At 34.2% G+C, this 18,522-nt stretch overlaps 1 protein-coding gene across 1 annotated transcript; it reads right to left on the reverse strand.

Annotated features, from left to right (window-relative positions):
• Nucleotides 1-546: 546 nt before the first annotated feature.
• On the reverse strand, nucleotides 547-16,911 carry LOC106753138 (kinesin-like protein KIN-12E). Its single transcript, XM_014634932.2, has 22 exons — nucleotides 16,326-16,911; nucleotides 15,871-16,026; nucleotides 15,648-15,731; nucleotides 15,030-15,149; nucleotides 14,388-14,501; nucleotides 14,060-14,152; nucleotides 13,736-13,825; nucleotides 13,557-13,627; nucleotides 13,363-13,437; nucleotides 13,150-13,237; nucleotides 12,459-12,517; nucleotides 12,113-12,176; nucleotides 5,634-5,699; nucleotides 5,034-5,189; nucleotides 4,849-4,953; nucleotides 4,016-4,251; nucleotides 3,589-3,658; nucleotides 3,462-3,506; nucleotides 3,307-3,369; nucleotides 2,967-3,032; nucleotides 2,788-2,867; nucleotides 547-2,590 (listed from the first exon to the last, which is right to left on the reverse strand). Exons 1-22 carry the CDS (start codon nucleotides 16,590-16,592, stop codon nucleotides 685-687), a joined length of 4,074 nt encoding a protein of 1,357 aa, XP_014490418.1. The 5' UTR covers nucleotides 16,593-16,911; the 3' UTR covers nucleotides 547-684.
• Between the last annotated feature and the right edge of the window lie 1,611 nt (nucleotides 16,912-18,522).

Genomic DNA, 18,522 nt, shown 5'->3' on the forward strand with positions numbered 1-18,522 from the left:
TATAGCAATCATCTTCTTTCAATGGTAGAACTTGATCTTGAATGTTAACAACACATTCAATTGATGTTAAGAATCAAAAACTCATGTTATTTGTTGTGTACTGATATTTATATTTAGGTTTTCAAGGTGTTAAAGCGGATTATAAGGGATTAAAAAGGTGATCTAATATTTGTGATGATAATGTTCATAAGTTAAATGATTATGAAAGATTTAAAGACCATAAATATCAATATTGTACTTATTTCTATCATTTACAGTTTTTTGACATTTTTCATGTATTTAAAAAAAATGGTCTTTTGTCTCTATGTTTACAAATATCAAACACTATTATTCTAAAAATACACATTAGCATTAATATAGAATCCAGAAAACAAAGAAATTTTACCAAATATCATGTTCAATCCAAGACCAAAATTTTTTATCAGATAAGTGGAAAAACAAAACACCACAACGATAAATGCAGCTGAATTACTTATAAGATTTTAAATATCTGTAGTTCAAAATGACTTTTAGTGGCAATGCACTCAGTTCAAGTTGGGGATGAGATTGGAAAAAAGATTATATATTCATTCTCCATAAGTGTTATTGAAAAAATTCAATTTGGTTCTCTAGGAACTAAAAGGAGAATTAAACAAAAGCATGGTACAATTAGAAAAGAGAGAATTAGTTACACAGAGCAAGAGTTTAGGCGGCACGGGAAATGCCTTCCAGCAACAATCTTGTTTCCTGAACAGATGTGTGCAGATTCTGCATCTCATCCTCCAACTTCTTCAACATGCCTGAATAAGAAATAGAAGAAAAGAAATTGTTTTTGTTGTTTGCTGCAATGACCCTAGCTGTCTGTAACTCTTCGGCTCTTGTCAAATCCATTTGCAATTCTTCTCCTAGAATCTTCATTTCACCCTCCTTTAGGTCATACTCAAACACATGTTGCTGGAGTTCAATAATCATATGTTCTATTTCAGTCATACAATTATCTCTAAACTCCAAGAGCATCTCTTTCTCTTTCATCACACGTTCAAGTGCAAGTTCCTTCTCCTCGGTGTTCCTCAAGCATTGCTTTATTTCCAGTTGAACAGCCTCAAACTGGCTTTCTACATTTGCCCCCTTCTTGTTTAGATTTTCCAGTTCTTTTCTTATAACCCCGAGTTTCTGCTGAGAAAGCTTCATCTCTGCTTGCAGTGTTGTTTTCTCTTCTTCAAACTTAAGTAAATCAGTGGCTTTGCTTCTAAGATGCCAATTTTTCAGCGAGGAATCAATATTCTGTGTGTTTTCGACCGCAAATAGAACCTTTTCACCTTCGTGCTTTCGATTCTCTTCCTCCAATTTCAATTTGATGCACGCAATATTTTTCTTCAATTCAACTTCGGATTCTTGGTTCTTCTCTTTAGCATTCTCCAGTGCCTGTTTGGAAGCTTGAAGATCAGCCAATTTCCCTTTCTTGTGGTCAAGATGAGATGTCAAGTCCTTAACAACTGCTCTGGCCCTTGTTTCCCGTTGCACAAAGTAAGAAAATGTCGAGGGAAAGTTTGATAATGAGTATTTTAGCGCTGAGAACTTTTTGTCAACAATTATTCTTCTTTCATGTGCTTCAGAAAGCTTAAGTTTCAAAGATTCGAACTGCTGACGCTTGATGTGAATATCATTCTCTGTATCCTCGATTTCTCTAGAGAGCTCATCAACTTGGACCGTTGCTTTTTCAGCACAACCGAGTGAAGCTATAGTCTTGACTGCATCTGAGATATGTTCATCGACTCTTTCAAGCTTCTTTGTAGCACAACTTAATTCCTCTGATAACTTTGCCCCACTGAGATTATACTTCTCAGAGTTAACCAATACATCAGCCTCACTGTCATCCTTTAAAAGCTTTTCTTGTTCATATGCATCACAGTCAACGTCCATATCAGACCCAGATGTAGTAGTGGGTTCATATTTACTTTCACTTTCACCCCGCACTTCCTGTGAAATAATTTCTACACTCAAGTCTCTTTCCCCACCATCAACTTCAACAAGCTTTTCTGGGCAGTCAACGAATCCCTTGGTTTCAACTCGGTCTTGTCCAGTACATGAAAGGGTTCTTTTTAGATCATCCCTCTCCTGCATGGCTCTTTCATACAGATTCATGAGCTTTTCATTTTCTTCATTCATTTCCATTAACTGGTGCTGGAGATTCTCAACCACTCCTTTCAACTCAGCTTCCTCTTTTGTTATTTCAAGAGAAAAGCAACCGTTGTCAATCTGGGAACCAATTTCATGAGCATCCTCCCCTTTATGAGCATTTCTATTAATATTATCCGCCGCCGCAGCTTGTTCATACAATTCAATCAGTTTACTATTATCCTCAATCAAGATTTTAAGCTTCATCTTGAGTTCATCGTTCTCTTTTGCCAAAATAATTGCTGTCTCGTGAGCCTCTGCTTCTCTTTCACTGGCAGCAGCTATGGCATCAACCATTGCTTTCAATTCCAGTTGGTCATTGTTGTTAATTACAGGCAATTCGATTGTTGATGGAAGGTCCATTTTCTGTTTTCCTTCATTAACTGTTCGGGATTTCTCATGTTCTAATTTTTCCGTCAAATCATCAACATAACTGCAAGATAAAATTTAGAGGAAAAATTTCAAGCTCTGTTTTGTTCATGGTGACAACAAAGCGAAACACATCTACGCCGAAACGATTGGAATAAGGAAATATCACGAGAATAACATTGTGGTACAAACTATATACAGGTAATATTCAGAAATGCACAAACACCCCATATATGACAAAAATGATAGAGGAAACAGCACCTTTTTAATTTTTCTTTCTCCTCAAAGCAAACCTCTAGCTTTTTGCAAATTGTATCCATTTCTGCTTGGTTTTGAATAGCCTGTCGTAGATAAAATCATATCAAGTCAGGAGAGAACGAGAAAGACATGAATTATTAAGTTGAATATTGTTAACACAGTGCAACAAGATTTTTCTAGACCTGAATCCGGAGAAACTCGTTTTCCTCCCTAAGCGAAGACTGCCAACGTAATTTTGGACTAGACTCCTGAAGACAAACATCAATAAGAATTAAACATTTGAATAAGTTACATGCACACAATTTAAAATGCAAGCAATAAAACCATAAGTACGGTAAGTAAACAGAAAAAATATATGTTATCTATATACAGCAGTTTTGAAATTTGCCGGCTAATATGAAAACCTGATTGAAAGGACAATCAAAATCAGATTCTAGTTTACATTTATGTTGATGTAGTCCATTGTGACATTCACTGCTTCAGACATGATTACGAGTGCTAGAGATTCTGTATCATTCTTACCAGTTCGGAGACAAGATTGCCATCATTACGTTCATCTTCCATTGTTGGATCAGAATTTGCTTTCTAACATTCCAAAAACCAAGGAGATCGGTCAAGATAGGAGTTTCAAATGACTTCTACACACACGGAAAAATTATTACAGTAACAGTTATTACCAGATCGGGTTCATGCATGAACTTCCAGTCTAGTGCTTCCAACAACTGCACATTCAAGTGGAAAAAGACACAATGAACTTTAAAGGAATTAACTGAAGATTTTATGAAGTACAAGGGCGTGCCATACCTTGTTTTCCAATGCCATGATTTGCTCACTCATCTGTTCTCGTTCTCCTTCCAAACAGAATGACTTTAACCTGTCTTGAAGATGAATAAGTATTAGAAAAGAAAAATATGTAAATCACCGATAAGTCACAGTAGTCTAGCTAGTACTACTCTATTGGTGAACACAGACCGGTTAGTTGACTTGTTTCTCGTGTCTAGACAATATTGCTTCAAAAGACTTCCATAATTCATACTTGTTAATATAATGGGCAAAGTTTATAACTGCGTATATTGTTCATACTAGAACATTGATTTTGGTTGTAGGGTAAATATGTCACTTCACAACCTTTATTATTTTAATCATATGAAATAAAATGAGTTACTTTTGCATTCACAAGAGACAAAACAGCTTCATAACTAAAAGGATTTTCCTGTATCAATGAACATGCCTTCTAATTTCTTCTTTTAGCTGCAAATTTTCCATAGCAAATCTAGTTACTTCATTATTCCGATCAACCTGCGCTCGCAAGACCTCAATTTCCTTCAAATGCTCCTCTTTTTCTTTCAACAAATGTGTCTCTGCTGAGATCTTCTCAGAAGCAACTGCTTCTAACCTTTTTATTCCAGCTTCTCGAAAACGTAATCTCATCTTCAAACTTTGTATCTCATCTTCTCTTTGTTTCACCTGAATATCATCCCATATTTGAACCATTTAATCCACCATCATAAAAACATCAACTATTAATAAATCAGCAAAAGACAATGACTGCAAATTAAAAGACTAAAAGAATACTGAAAACCTAGTCAAGAATATTAGAATGGAGCTCTGTGATAACCTGACAAAATTAGTAAGCATTTCTCACATAAAATTGGTACTTGTAGGTCAAAAGCTTATATACTCCTTCCGTCATTAATCAATCATTCATAACAAATAACGAAACTAGTTTGTAAGACGGCTTTTCAACCATCTCCCTCACACCTATGAATGCCAGCCTAGAGTGTGGAAAATGGAAGCTACCCAACAATATAGGAAAGAGTCTGATACCATCTAAAAATTTCTATTTAAGCACAAGGCAACCCACAAAGTCTGTTCATAAGGTGACAATTCCATGGAAGCCATATTTCTAGCTGATACAAGATTAAAGTAACGCCGTGAGGCTGCAAATAAGGCAGTCATCAAAGAGGTCGTAACTAAGATAAACTAAGACAAACTAGAGGTGACCACAATTAAGGTGACTTCTCAACACACATCAATAAGAAATATACTGCTTTTCAAAGATACCAGCTTCATTGATGCTTGAACTTCATCTCTTAATGCTTGTAATTTCATCTCTTTGTCCTTTTCCCTTCTAAAGGCCCCAACAAGGGCAATGTCATAGTCTTTTTTCTGCAAAAAGAGAAAGACGCTTATCAGTATAAAATGTTATGAGAGACTAGATGATTTCTTAGGCACAAAAGAACATCAACCTGGGATATCCTTTTAACAGAGGTTAATGGACTGAATGATCCTTGCACACCCTCCCACTTGAAGCATCCAGGAGAACCTGGAAAGCTGATTACTGAATTGTCATTATCCTGAATTTCTCCTCCAGCAACTAGACCACGTAAACGGGATAGTTCCTTCTGAGACCCCAAAATAAAGTGGAGTAAAAACCAGTTAGTTTAGTAAGGAAGAAATACAAGTTGTTGGAACTCTTTAAATAGTAGATGAAAAGTAAAAGTAAAATCTGAGTCACAGTTGTACTTTTCCTATAAGCAATTAAGTAATTTTACATAAAAGCTTCTATGAAATAATCACTCTTATGAATTCGTATGGCATGAAACGTAAGTTGATGTTATTGTTCCGTTAGCATTCAAAGTACAGATGAAAAGTGAAAATAAACTCTTGCTCACTGTCACACTTCTCCGATGGCCAATTCGATAAGCATATATATAAAGGCATTAATTGACTCATAATGATGAATGACTAAATTACCCCTTACATACTCATTATATATAAAGAACACGGGCCGCCAAACATTTTGTTCAGAACATAAGAGATGAAAGGATAAATCAAAATTATAATACCTTAAGTTGCTGAATCTGAATTCTCATGGCAATGACATCTCCAGAGGCATCCTCGTTTATAATAGCCTGGAGAAAAATACAATTATTTATATAGATCAACTACATAACTAAACAGCTGAGGCTATGTTTAACAAAACTAGCTCAAAGCCGGAAGTTGATAGCTGAAATCCGGTGAAACACCGATATTCCAATTTGCTTCATGTATCCATGTGCAATACATATTAATACTCAGAGGATACTTAACAGATATATATCTATGAAGTATTCAAACCTACGAAGCTCCAATACTTTTATTTGTTTCACATATAAGATAACAAACATTTTGGATAATTCACTGAAAAATGTTGGTGAAGTGTCCAAGCTTTTAAACATTTGTATCTGTCAAAGTATATTTTAGGAAACTTTAAATATTATTTCCATTTATTTAATTTGTTATATTCCCTGTATCTTGCTATTATTATTAGAATAACAATCCCACAATTTTAGGGATTTGTTCCGTCGAATAGGCTGTTCACTCTTGTATATATATCTAATCCATGTAAGGAGATAAATAACAGAAAATAATATATTCTCTCTCCTGAATTCAAGATGGTATCAGAGCTCCCGATCCTTGGGAGCCTGTGACCGTGTGTTTTGATTGCAGCCTTCATTGCTGCCCAACCCTAGAGTTCCATCCCAGCCTTCATTGCTGCCCAATCCAAGAGTTTCATTGCAGCCTCCATTTCCTGCACATAATCAATTTTCGTTTTTTTGTGCCTTAATTGCACATTTTTACAATGGCTGAAATGGAAAATGTAGACAAGTTCCAGACTACAGAATTAATGTTCATTCTGCTTATAGATTGAATGGAAAAAATTATCTTAAATGGTCTCAAATCATTAAGACCATTCTAAAAGGAAAAGGAAAGGTCAGCCATCTCACTGATGATGTCCCTGCGGAAGAAGATGCCAGATTCAATTCATGGGATGAAGAAGACTCCATGATCATGGCATGGCTATGGAACTCAATGGTTCCAGAAATCAGCGATACATGCATGTTTCTCACTTCTGCAAAGGCTATATGGATTGCAATAGAGCAAACCTACTCTAAGGCAAAGGATGCTGCCGAGATTTATGAGGTGAAAGTAAAAACAATGGCAGCCAAACAAGGCACTAAAACTGTCACTGAATATGCTAATCAACTCAAATCTTTATGGATGGAGTTAGATCATTATAGGGTCATAAAGGCCAAGTGTTCTGAGGATTCAGCAATTCTAAGAGAATACATTGAACAAGATCGGGTGTATGATTTCTTGGTAGGACTAAACTAAGAATATGATCAAGTCAGAATCCAAATATTAGGCAAGGAGAAGGTTCCTGGACTCAATGAAGTAATGGCAATTATTCAGAGTGAAGAAAGTAGAAGGAGTCTAATGCTAGAGACCCCAATTGTGGATAATCCAGCTATGCTTGTTGGAGGAATAGTCATGGTTGCAGAACAAAAAAAAGTAGGTCCTCAAAGCCACGTCACAGAGAAGAAAAATGAAGGAGTTTGGTGCACCTATTGCAACAAGCCACGTCACACAAGGGATAAATGCTGGAAGTTACTTGGAAAACCTCAAAGTAAAGATTGGGGACACAAAGGAGGCCTTCCAAGGAGAGGGGGGCAGGCTTATGTTGCTACTGGTCCTGAAAGTCAAGAAGGATCTGTACAACTCAATCATGAGGAGTTAGAAAGAGTAAGGTCCTTGCTTAGTAAATTGGAAAAACCCACAGGTACGTGTTCATTAACATACTCTCGTAAGTTTCCATTTTCTTGTGGATTTAATGTCTCAAATACCCCATTTGCCCATTATTGGATATTAGACTCTGGAGTCACAGACCACATGATACCATTCCCTAAACACTTCTCCACATATTCCCCATGTCCTAGCAGCAAGAAAATTTCTACAGCTGATGGGACTCTCATAACTGCAGCTGGACAAGGAGATGTCCAAATAACCCCAAACATAATACTAAAAAATGTTCTTCATGTCCCTAAGTTATCCACAAGTCTGATATCTATACAAAAACTTACCAAGGACCTCATATGTAATGTAGTTTTTCATAGTAACTCTTGTATATTGCAGGACAAGAAGTCAGGGAGGACGATTGGACATGCTAGAGAATGGAATGGCCTTTACTACATGGAAGATTTGAGTCTGCCCATTGAGAGTCATTCTCTAATATCTGAATCCTCCATGACCAAAAAAGAAAAAATCCAATTGTTTCATTGTCGTTTGGGGCATCCTTCATTTCGGGTCATAAAGTTAATATTTCCTTCCTTGTTTAAAAATTTAAATCTAGAAGATCTTCATTGTGAGGTGTGTGAGCTTGCCAAACACAAGCGTGTATCTTTTCCTATCAGCAATAAAGTAAGCAATTCTCCATTTTATCTTGTTCAAACGGATGTGTGGGGTCCCTCTAATACTCCTAGTACTTTCGGGGCTAAATGGTTTATAACCTTTATAGATGATTGTACAAGGGTAACATGGCTTTTCCTTCTTAAACACAAATCTGAGGTCAACTCTATTTTTCTCCAGTTTGTTTCAATGATTAAAAATCAATTTGGGGTTAATATAAAAATAATCAGGTCTGATAATGCCAAAGATTACTTCAATAATACCCTAAATTCTTTTTGTCAAAAGGAAGGAATAATCCATGAATCCTCATGTGTAAACACACCCCAACAAAATGGGATTGCAGAAAGGAAAAATGGGCACTTATTAGATCAAACTAGAGCACTTCTTTTTCAAAATAATGTTCTGAAAAGATTTTGGAGAGAAGCTATTCTCACTGCCACTTACTTGATTAATAGATTACCTTCTACTGTTTTATCCTCAAAAAGCCCCATGGAAGTCTTAAACTCGTTCTACCCACATATAATCCATACAAATAACCTTCAACCTAGAATTTTTGGGTGTGTCTCCTTTGTACATGTTCATAGTAATGGAAGAGGAAAACTTGACCCAAGGGCAATACAATGTGTTTTTTTGGGGTACTCTGTCACACAAAAAGGGTATAGGTGTTTCCATCCCCCATCCAAAAAATTCTTTGTGTCAAGAGATGTTACTTTCAATGAACGAGTTAGCTACTTTGACCAATCTCATCTTCAGGGGGAGACTTTAAGAGAGGAAGATGAGCCTTTTACATTACCAAATCTATCTTTTGGACCAGAAACAAAAATTCAAAAGGATATGACCACTGTATGTGAAGCAGAAGCTGAAGAGGAACAAGTAGTGGTGAATCAAATACCTCAATCTGCAGGACCAACAACTAAACCACATGATAATACAAAGTTTGGGAAAAATTTGGTGTACANACGAAGAGGAAAGGCCATTCCAAGATCTACTCATGTTCAAGAATCCAACCCTACAACATTACGTGAGGTAATTCCTTTTGATCCTATAAATTCTAACTCTATTGCTTGTGATGAATTTCCTTCTGAAAAACCTGTTGAACAGATAGATGATGATTTAGACCTCTCAATTGCTCTTAGAAAAGGAACCAGAACATGCACCAAACAACAACCTTACCCCTTGACAAATTATCTATCCTTTGAAAAATTCTCACCTACCCATAAAACCTTTCTCACAAGCCTAAACACCACAACTACACCTTCTTCTGTATTTGAGGCATTAGTTGACAAAAAATGGAAACAAGCCATGGACATGGAAATGGAGGCATTGGAGAAAAACAATACTTGGCAGCTAGTCTCCCTACCACCTGGAAAAAAGGTTGTTGGGTGCAAGTGGGTTTATACAGTGAAGTACAAGGCTGATGGGACTATTGAGAGGTATAAGGCAAGGTTGGTAGCCAAGGGATTCACCCAAACATATGGAGTGGATTACTTAGAGACTTTTGCACCAATTGCCAAAATGAACACGGTTAGAGTAATTTTGTCGTTGGCAGCAAACTACAATTGGGAATTGCAGCAATTTGATGTAAAAAATGCATTCCTACATGGGGATCTTGAAGAAGAAATATACATGGAAATACCACCCGGGTATACGGGACAGATTGAGGCCAACACAGTTTGCAAATTAAAAAAGGCGTTATACGGGTTGAAACAGTCACCTAGAGCATGGTTTGGGAGATTCACCAAAGTTATGACAAGTCTTAAATACAAACAGAGTCAAGGGGACCACACTTTATTTATCAAACATTCTAATTCAAGGGGAGTAACAATACTATTGGTCTATGTGGATGATATAATTATTACTGGGAATGATAAAAAGGAACAACAAAGGTTGAGCCAATGCCTTGCCAAGGAATTCGAAATCAAGACTTTTGGGAAGCTAAAATATTTTTTGGGGATTGAAGTAGCCCATTCCAAGAAAGGAATCTTCATATCCCAACAAAAGTATATCATTGATTTGCTACAGGAGACAGGTAAAACGTAAACCAGCAAGTACACCTGCTGACCCAAATATAAAGTTGGGAAGTGCAAAGGAGGATGTTTCTGTGGATAAAGAAATGTACCAAAGACTTGTGGGAAGACTCATCTACCTATCTCACACTAGGCCAGATATTGCCTTTGTTGTGAGCTTAGTTAGCCAATTTATGCACCAATCAAAGGAAGCACATTTACAAGCTGCACTCAGAATTGTCCAGTATTTAAAAGGGACTCCGGGAAGAGGAATTTTGTTCAAAAGAAGTAAGAATGCCAGTCTTGAGGCATATACAGATGCTGATTATGCAGGTTCAGCTGTGGATAGGAGGTCAACTACTGGATATTGTACCTTTCTTGGTGGAAACCTAGTAACTTGGAAGAGCAAAAAACAAAGTGTGGTAGCTAGATCTAGTGCTGAAGCAGAATTTCGAACAATGGCCCAAGGAATATGTGAACTTTTATGGCTAAAGATTATATTGGAAGACTTAAGGATAAAGTGGGATGAACCAATGAGGTTATATTGTGATAATAAATTTGCAATAAGTATAGCACACAACCCAGTACAGCATGATAGAACCAAACATATTGAGGTGAACATTTTATCAAAGAAAAGCTTGACAGTGGCTTGATTTGCACCCCATATGTGTCCACTCAAGGTCAACTTGCAGACATACTCACTAAAGGACTAAGCAGCAGTAATTTTGAAAGAATTATATCCAAGCTGGGAATGGAAAATACTTGTTCACCAGCTTGAGGGGGAGTGTCAAAGTATATTTTAGGAAACTTTAAATATTATTTCCATGTATTTAATTTGTTATATTCCCTGTATCTTGCTATTATTATTAGAATAACAATCCCACAATTTTAGGGATTTGTTCCTTAGAATAGGCTGCTTACTCTTGTATATATATCTAATCCATGTAAGGAGATAAATAACAGAAAATAATATATTCTCTCTCCTGAATTCAAGAGTATCCAATAACTACAAAAGAAAAAACATTTAAGTATGTGTGATATAGAAACATATAATCATTGTTTCTTCACTAACCAAAGAGAGAAATCGCTCTAGGTGAATTATTTAAAAAATAATAATGAGATTGATAGTATTGTTCTATATGTAAGAAATAGTAACTATTTTTTTATGACAACTATCCATAATTTTTTTTATTTCGACAATGTTTGTAAAATATGGTTTGAATTTGAATTTGTACAATTACAATTATATATTTATCATGTTTTATGAAATTTTTAATGTGTCATGTTATTTTTAGAATATCTGCATTACTTTATCTGTGCATCATAACTAAGAGTTGTTAAACAAACTTCCTAAAGTAGAGCTAAAATAAACATGGGTAATACATTTTTTTAAAATTAATTACAATAAAACAAAATTATCAACTATCAATAATATTGCATTGAAGTATAATCCTCCTCAGTAAAATAAATATTTCAAATAATATAATAGTTAAAATAAATCATAATAAAAGAGTATCTAATCTAAATAATAATAATAATAATAATAATGCGGATAAACCTTTTTTTATCATTGTCAATATCTTATTTAGTAAAAGATTGATAAGAAATTTTTACCTTATATGTAAAAAGATAAACATAATAAAATCATGAAAATAAAATAATAAAATCATGTCTTGTATAAAAATAAATAAAAAAAAAACTACAAATGGAACAAAATAAGAATAAAATATTTTAAGAACAAAATAAGAATAAATATAAAAAGCTAGAAACTAACGTTTAAAAAATGTTATTTTTAGGAAAATTAACAAAAACATTATAAACCGCTAAAAAAATGTTGTTTTTAACTGAAATGGCGTATCAAACAGCTTTTATAAACTCTATCTAATGACTAATATTGATTGTGATAAGATTAAACTACCAAAGCCTATGACTTTCTTATGAGTTTTGGAGGACTATTAATTAAAGTTTTTAAATTAATAACATAGAATACAACGTATGTTACTGCATCGTAATAATTGAGAGTCAGTCCCTTGTTTTAGGTAGAAGATAGCTGCACATCAATGTATAGGTTCAAAAAGTATGAAAAGACATACATTGTTCTTAATAAATTTGGCGCGCTGTGCAAACTTCAATGTGCTTAATGTCTCCAGTGAACAACTGCAAAAAGTTACCAAATGTCACTTAATTATGAAAATATTTATAACCAAATATGGCAACCGATAATGACAAAAATAAATAAACAAATAATTTTTTGATAAATTCGTTAAATCCATTCATGACTATCGGAGTTAATATACTCGAATACTCGGATAGCGACTCTAAACAGAAAAACATTGTAACTTTCTCTCACTGACGGTTTCCCCAAAATTCCTTATGGAAAAGCAAGCAACCAAGTCCCCATGCAAAGATATTTAGTACAACCATAAGAGGTTTACTGACCAAATGGAGGGGCTTATGTTTGCAATTATGATTGTTTTTGAATTCCCTCCCAGAGAATCCTGAAAAGAAAAGAAGATAGAATACTGATCAGATTTAATTGATAATTGCGGCTCCTAATTTATAATGAAGTCAGATAAAATAATTTTTTCCTCTAATATTAATGGATATAAACTATTCATTTTTCAGTGAAACACTTGCTAGATGATTTGAATACTACCAGGCAGAATATTACAAGGATCATTGAGTCAAACATTTCAAGTAACAGAATAACTAATATAATTGTAACAACTATAAATTGTAACTGAAAATACCATAAAGATCTGCATTTGAGGTGCTTCTACACTATAATGTGACAAGTGCAGTTCCAAAATAAGGTGCTGGTTACATATAGCTGAAACTAAAGCCACTTTAAGGATAACAAATGGTTCTCTAATGAAATTTTATTGCCAAGGAAACTTGCTAGCCGCTATATCAAAAAAACAAAGTCTGTTAAATAGTAATTAGGTTAGGTGTGACAATTTTATAATGACTGCATACTTACAAATTAGGTTGCAACTTTTGTAGTTCTAAACTAGTTCATATCCCCCAAAACTGTTTCATTTTATAAGACCGATTCCAGTTGCCACAAGTGTTCGGACACTGAAATCTAATTTACCCAAGCAAAATAAATTTAGAAAATATTAGCACCAACCTGAAGTAAAAATGTCAGCTTTGAATCACGGTATGGAACATGGAGAGACTTCCCATTAGATATGCTCACTAGGTTCATAATCACAAGCCTGCAAGTATATTATCACCGACAATGTTAAATTTTTAGGATAATACCACAACTCTATCAACTAATGGGAACTAGCATATCAGTGTAACAGATGAGAATTCAATATTGTCAATGAGGATAACCAACCCCAAGGTTGAAAGAGATTTGTTGATATTAGTAGCTTCCTTAAGGCGTTCCCCTTCAGCACCAGAACTCTTCTGCCTATAATCAAAATGGATATAAAGTATCATCCATATGAATGTTAAATGAGGTGAAATACTCCTTGCTTCTGTTCTTATCTAAATCAAGAAAACAAAAACAGGATCTTTGGAATCAAGTACCTCTCAGATCCAGCCAAATCAACTAAATTAAGTCGAGCATACCGAAAGTGAGTCACTCCTTGAGATTCCCACTAACAAAATAGTTCAAATAAAATTGATTTATAATATACTTGGAAAAATAGTGAAAGTTCAACATCTTTTGCACGAAAATAGGAGATAGAACATCAGTATTGACTCACCTGACTCTCAATGATGCAAGTAAATACACTATGAGAACGACTGCTGGCCCTATTCATGTTAGTGGCCGCTACCTTTCTGTTTGCAGCTCCCTAAAATTACATTGTTATTTTGAATCAGTGCCGATTGACTTAGTTCTAAAAAGAAAAGTGAAAAATAACTTCACAAAGGCTACTTTTTTTCCTCAATTTGGAAATGCAAATGACAAAAACTGAAATTAATTAGTACAGTATTACAATCACAAACTAAAAAACACTTTAAAAATTTTATATTAAAAACAAAGTACAATTTGATGTTAAAAATAAAAAACAAGGGCGAAAGAATACCTGAATAAGTAGTTGAATGACCTCTCGAGCATAATTAACTTCTATTTCCTTAAGATTTTCGACATAAACTCCTTTCTTACTGTCTTCTCGTATCTGTCGCACAGGTGTATGATTTAAAATGGCTTTTTTGCGAACACAAAGAAATAGCAGCTCATACAATATTATTGTATTATTTCTCAGCTTTAGAAGATTAATCCTCACGAAAATCAGTTCTTCTAATGATTAGAGATTTTGAGAACAAGCAAAATGAGAAAAGATATCCAACAAAAAGGGTCATGATTTTATATTTGAAGGGATTTCTAAAAGTTCAATGAATAGTTAGCCATACCTGCAAATTGTTAGATGATGGCTCCAAAAGATCAAGGATCTGTTCATTGTATATCTCCAAGAAAGAACACTTGCATGTAAACTTTAACTTTTCATCTCTTCGAGCCTCTTTTTCCTGACGTATTACAAGAATAACAGATTACAGATTAAAATTAGAATTTTGCAAATATAAATATATATGAATAATTTTGCTGAGGCATAGATTTATCTTAAGCTATACAGATTAACTAGTCCAAATTAAATTTTAAAATATGAATAAGTTAAAACCTCAAAGAATTATACAACCGGCAACATAAACATTGATAATTGTAAAATATGACATTTGGAATCCTAAGGAATACAACTTGTAGGAACACTGATTCAAAATATAAGATACTATAGTTAACAAATGGCTTCAATATTTTAACTAGAGAGTGCAAATCACATTGATAATTGTAAAATATGACATTTGGAATCCTAAGGAATACAACTTGTAGGAACACTGATTCAAAATATAAGATACTATAGTTAACAAATGGCTTCAATATTCTAACTAGAGAGTGCAAATCACATGAAATTCGTCTGATGTGCAAGCAATTGCAATAATCTAACGTATGCATTCCTTAAAAAATGATTGACTGTCTAGTTGAACAGCAAACAATACCTTTTGAATTCTAGAAAATAAGTGCTCAAAAATTCTTGGTGTCATTCCAGAGTTGACACTGTGTCTTCTAGTTCCCCCCTCAATGTCACCAAGCATGGTATGCGTCTTCCCACTGCCAGTCTGTACAAAATCAATTATTTTTAGTCATCACACGAGTGTTTCATTTTCATATTCCAGAGAAAAGAACAAAACCACGTAAAACATGCAATTAATGATACAAAACCTAATGAACCATTTGTTTCGAATTAAAATTATGATTTATATTCCTGCGTAAAGTCATTCACGGAAATATTATGATTGAAAAATTATTCCTAGGCATGTCTAAAAGTATTTTAAGTTAACTTTTCATATTCCCGGGAATACTTTTTAAATTATAAATTAACTAAAAAATTAAAGAATGGACGAGAATAAAAATATGTACTGATGAGGAAATGTAATTTCTGGGAATAATTTTTCAATCATAACAAATGTGACAGAAATGCCTCCTTACAATCATTACTATGCTCGAATAGAAATAGACTCAAATAACATGAGGTGGAATTTCCTTTCACTGAACTATATCAACCTAAGCAAACTAACTGAACAGCAAATCAACAAAAACAGAGCTGAACATCTCACCTGACCATAAGCAAACATGCAGCTGTTGTAGCCTCCCATGCAATTTTCTACCATTGGCAAACCAGCTACTTTAAAGAGATTTTCCTGTCATATCAGCCATTTGTGTGTGAAAACCAAGCTTCAAGGTTCAAAAAATTAAAAAACAAACAGGTTTGTACAGTAATTTGGATAAAATTTATTAATAGAAACCACAGTATGAAAGAAATTATCCAACAAAGTTTACCTGGCTAACATTCTCATCAGCAACCGCATCAAAAGTAAACCGCGACTCGGGATGTCCAGTCCATGTAATTGTTTGACAACTCTCTTGCCTAACACACTTTCCATACCCTTGCACCGATATTTCAGAGTTGCTAAGAGGACGCATTCTAATTATAACCTAGCTCACAAAAGTAAATCAAATCAAACTCAATTCCCTTAAACCAAAGTACAAAAAAACCAGAAAATCGTGAGCCTAATTAGAAACAATTTTCAAATATTAATAATTACAATTATTCTCCCAAACAATTATAATTATACAGTTTCATTACTTACATAGAAGAAGAAGAATCAATTATAGCCATAAATCTTGAAATTAACAAACACAAATTTTCTTTTAATCAGCATGACTCTTGATACACTGGGAAACTTTGCATTGGACCTAGTGAACCTGCATAGAGCAATGTACTGTTGTTGTACCTGAACATTGTGATCTTTCCAAAAGGAAGGATCCTCGCAGAATTCAAAGCTCCGAGATGAAGAAACGGCGGCGCTACTTTGTCCGACTACACTTTCGTCGTCCCAATCGCTTAGGTTTCGAACTATGGAGCTTTGCGCGAGCGAGTCCTTGGTAGCGGATTTCAGAAGATCAGGAGTGTTCTGAACCAGCGAAAGCGATGCGGAGGGGTGGTCGTGGAAACCGAACCTGCTCTTAATCGCACTGGCAGCCTCAGATAGGAACGGCATCGTGGAGTGATCGGTCTCGGTGGAGAATTTTGGGAAATGGAGGGAGTGGTATTTGTGAAAAAGGGCGGAGAGAGAAGGGAAAAAGAGGATGAAGTAGAAGAATGAAGAAATGGGGAAGGAGGGAGAGAGAAAAATGAGAAGGAGCGAAGGCCAGAGCAAAAGATTTTGCGATCTAACGGTGGATATTCGTTTAAATTCAAACTATGAGACCGTTTGAGATCCGCGTTTCAAATTTTCGAAGAAGGAGCCAAGAGATCCTCTTCCTTCAATTTTTTTTTTTTTTTACTATCTAGTTTACTTTAATTTCTAATAAATAATAAATTAATTGAGAGTTCACTCTTCGTTTTGAATTACTTTTTATTTTAAAAAGTAAAAACACATGTAATGAAAATAGTATATTTTTAATATTTTATATTGATAAACTTATTTATTTAGGTGATTGGGTATATGTTTTATTTTAGTTTTTTATGTATTTTAAAGGTTTAAATATATTTTTAATTTTATAAATATATTTAGTTGGCATTGATGGATTAAAAATTCAACAAACAAAATTTAGAAAAAATTAAATCACAATAAATAAATACATAATACATTTTATTTAAGTTGTATCATAAAATTCATTAATGTAAGGAAAAAGTACATTTCCGAATTTTGTGATTTACAAGTATTTAATTGAAATACAACTTTAAACAAGTTACATTCTAAATACTTTATTAATAAGCTTCCTTATTAATATCTTTAACTATTCAAAATATGTCCTTTTTCAATTGGTGAAAAACTTCTCATCAATTTTTTTGACATTTTTAAGTCATGCACCACACTAAATTATTCTTTTTGAAGGCTTTTAGATGTAATTTTGAGTTGTATTTCCTTATATCCTTTACTTAGTAGTCATTTCATGAATCTTAGCTTTTTTTCGTTTTTTTAATCTTTGTTACTATCATCATCAAATTGTTATCACCGAGAGGACGAATCCCCAATTTTCACAAAAATCGTGGCGTCAGTATCATATGTTACACTAAAAGGTGTTTCTTTACTAAAAGATTAGGGAGTACATCTATAAGCCTACAAAACTTTTAGCAAATCTCCCCATGGTTGCCTTTAGTCGAGTCTAATCTCTATTTCAACTCTCTAAAGATGATTGTGTTTGTGGCCTTACCTTGCCCATTAGATTATAGATACTTCATTAAGTTTGTTATGCATTTGATAATGAGATTAACATAGAATTTGACTAATCCCTTGTTTATAAACTATTTCCCATTGTTGTGTGATAATAGTATGTGGCACCCTATAGCGGCATATTATATTCTTCCAAACGAAACGTTGCACCTGTTGAGAAGTGATAGTTGTTAGGGTCTCTACCTCAATCCACTTGGTGAAGTAGTTAATGCTGACTAGCAAGAACTTGACTTAGCCTTTATCGGGTGCAAAAGGTCCAACGATATTCGTTCCTCACTTCGCAAAAGATCATGGGAAGAGGATATAGTGCAAATCTTCCTATTTGTTGTGGACAATGTTTTTCGTGTTTTTGAAAAAAAAATACATTTCTTAATGTACTCGGCACAATTTGCTTCCATGGTTAACCAAAAGTAATCAACTTGTAGGACTTGTGTTATCATAGTTATTATCCCAAAGTGGTATCCAAAAATACATTAATGTATTTCACGTATTATGTTTTATGCTTGGTCTAAGGTAATGCATTTAAGTAAAGGTCGACTATAATCACTTTCTTCCATTGTAAGCCAAAACTCTTCATGACAATGGAGAGCTAACTTCATTATTTGTTGGGGAAAGATGTAACCTTTGAACTACATGTATTTGAACATGTTTTGAATGTATTAAGCTTCTTTCATTGAATGCTAGTAATTTCTCCTGTTCTAAATGCTTGTTATGTTTTTTATCATTCATAACTTGATGTTTGGATTTGTTT

Source organism: Vigna radiata, unplaced genomic scaffold (assembly GCF_000741045.1).
Source record: "Vigna radiata var. radiata cultivar VC1973A unplaced genomic scaffold, Vradiata_ver6 scaffold_234, whole genome shotgun sequence".
Lineage (NCBI taxonomy): Eukaryota > Viridiplantae > Streptophyta > Magnoliopsida > Fabales > Fabaceae > Vigna > Vigna radiata.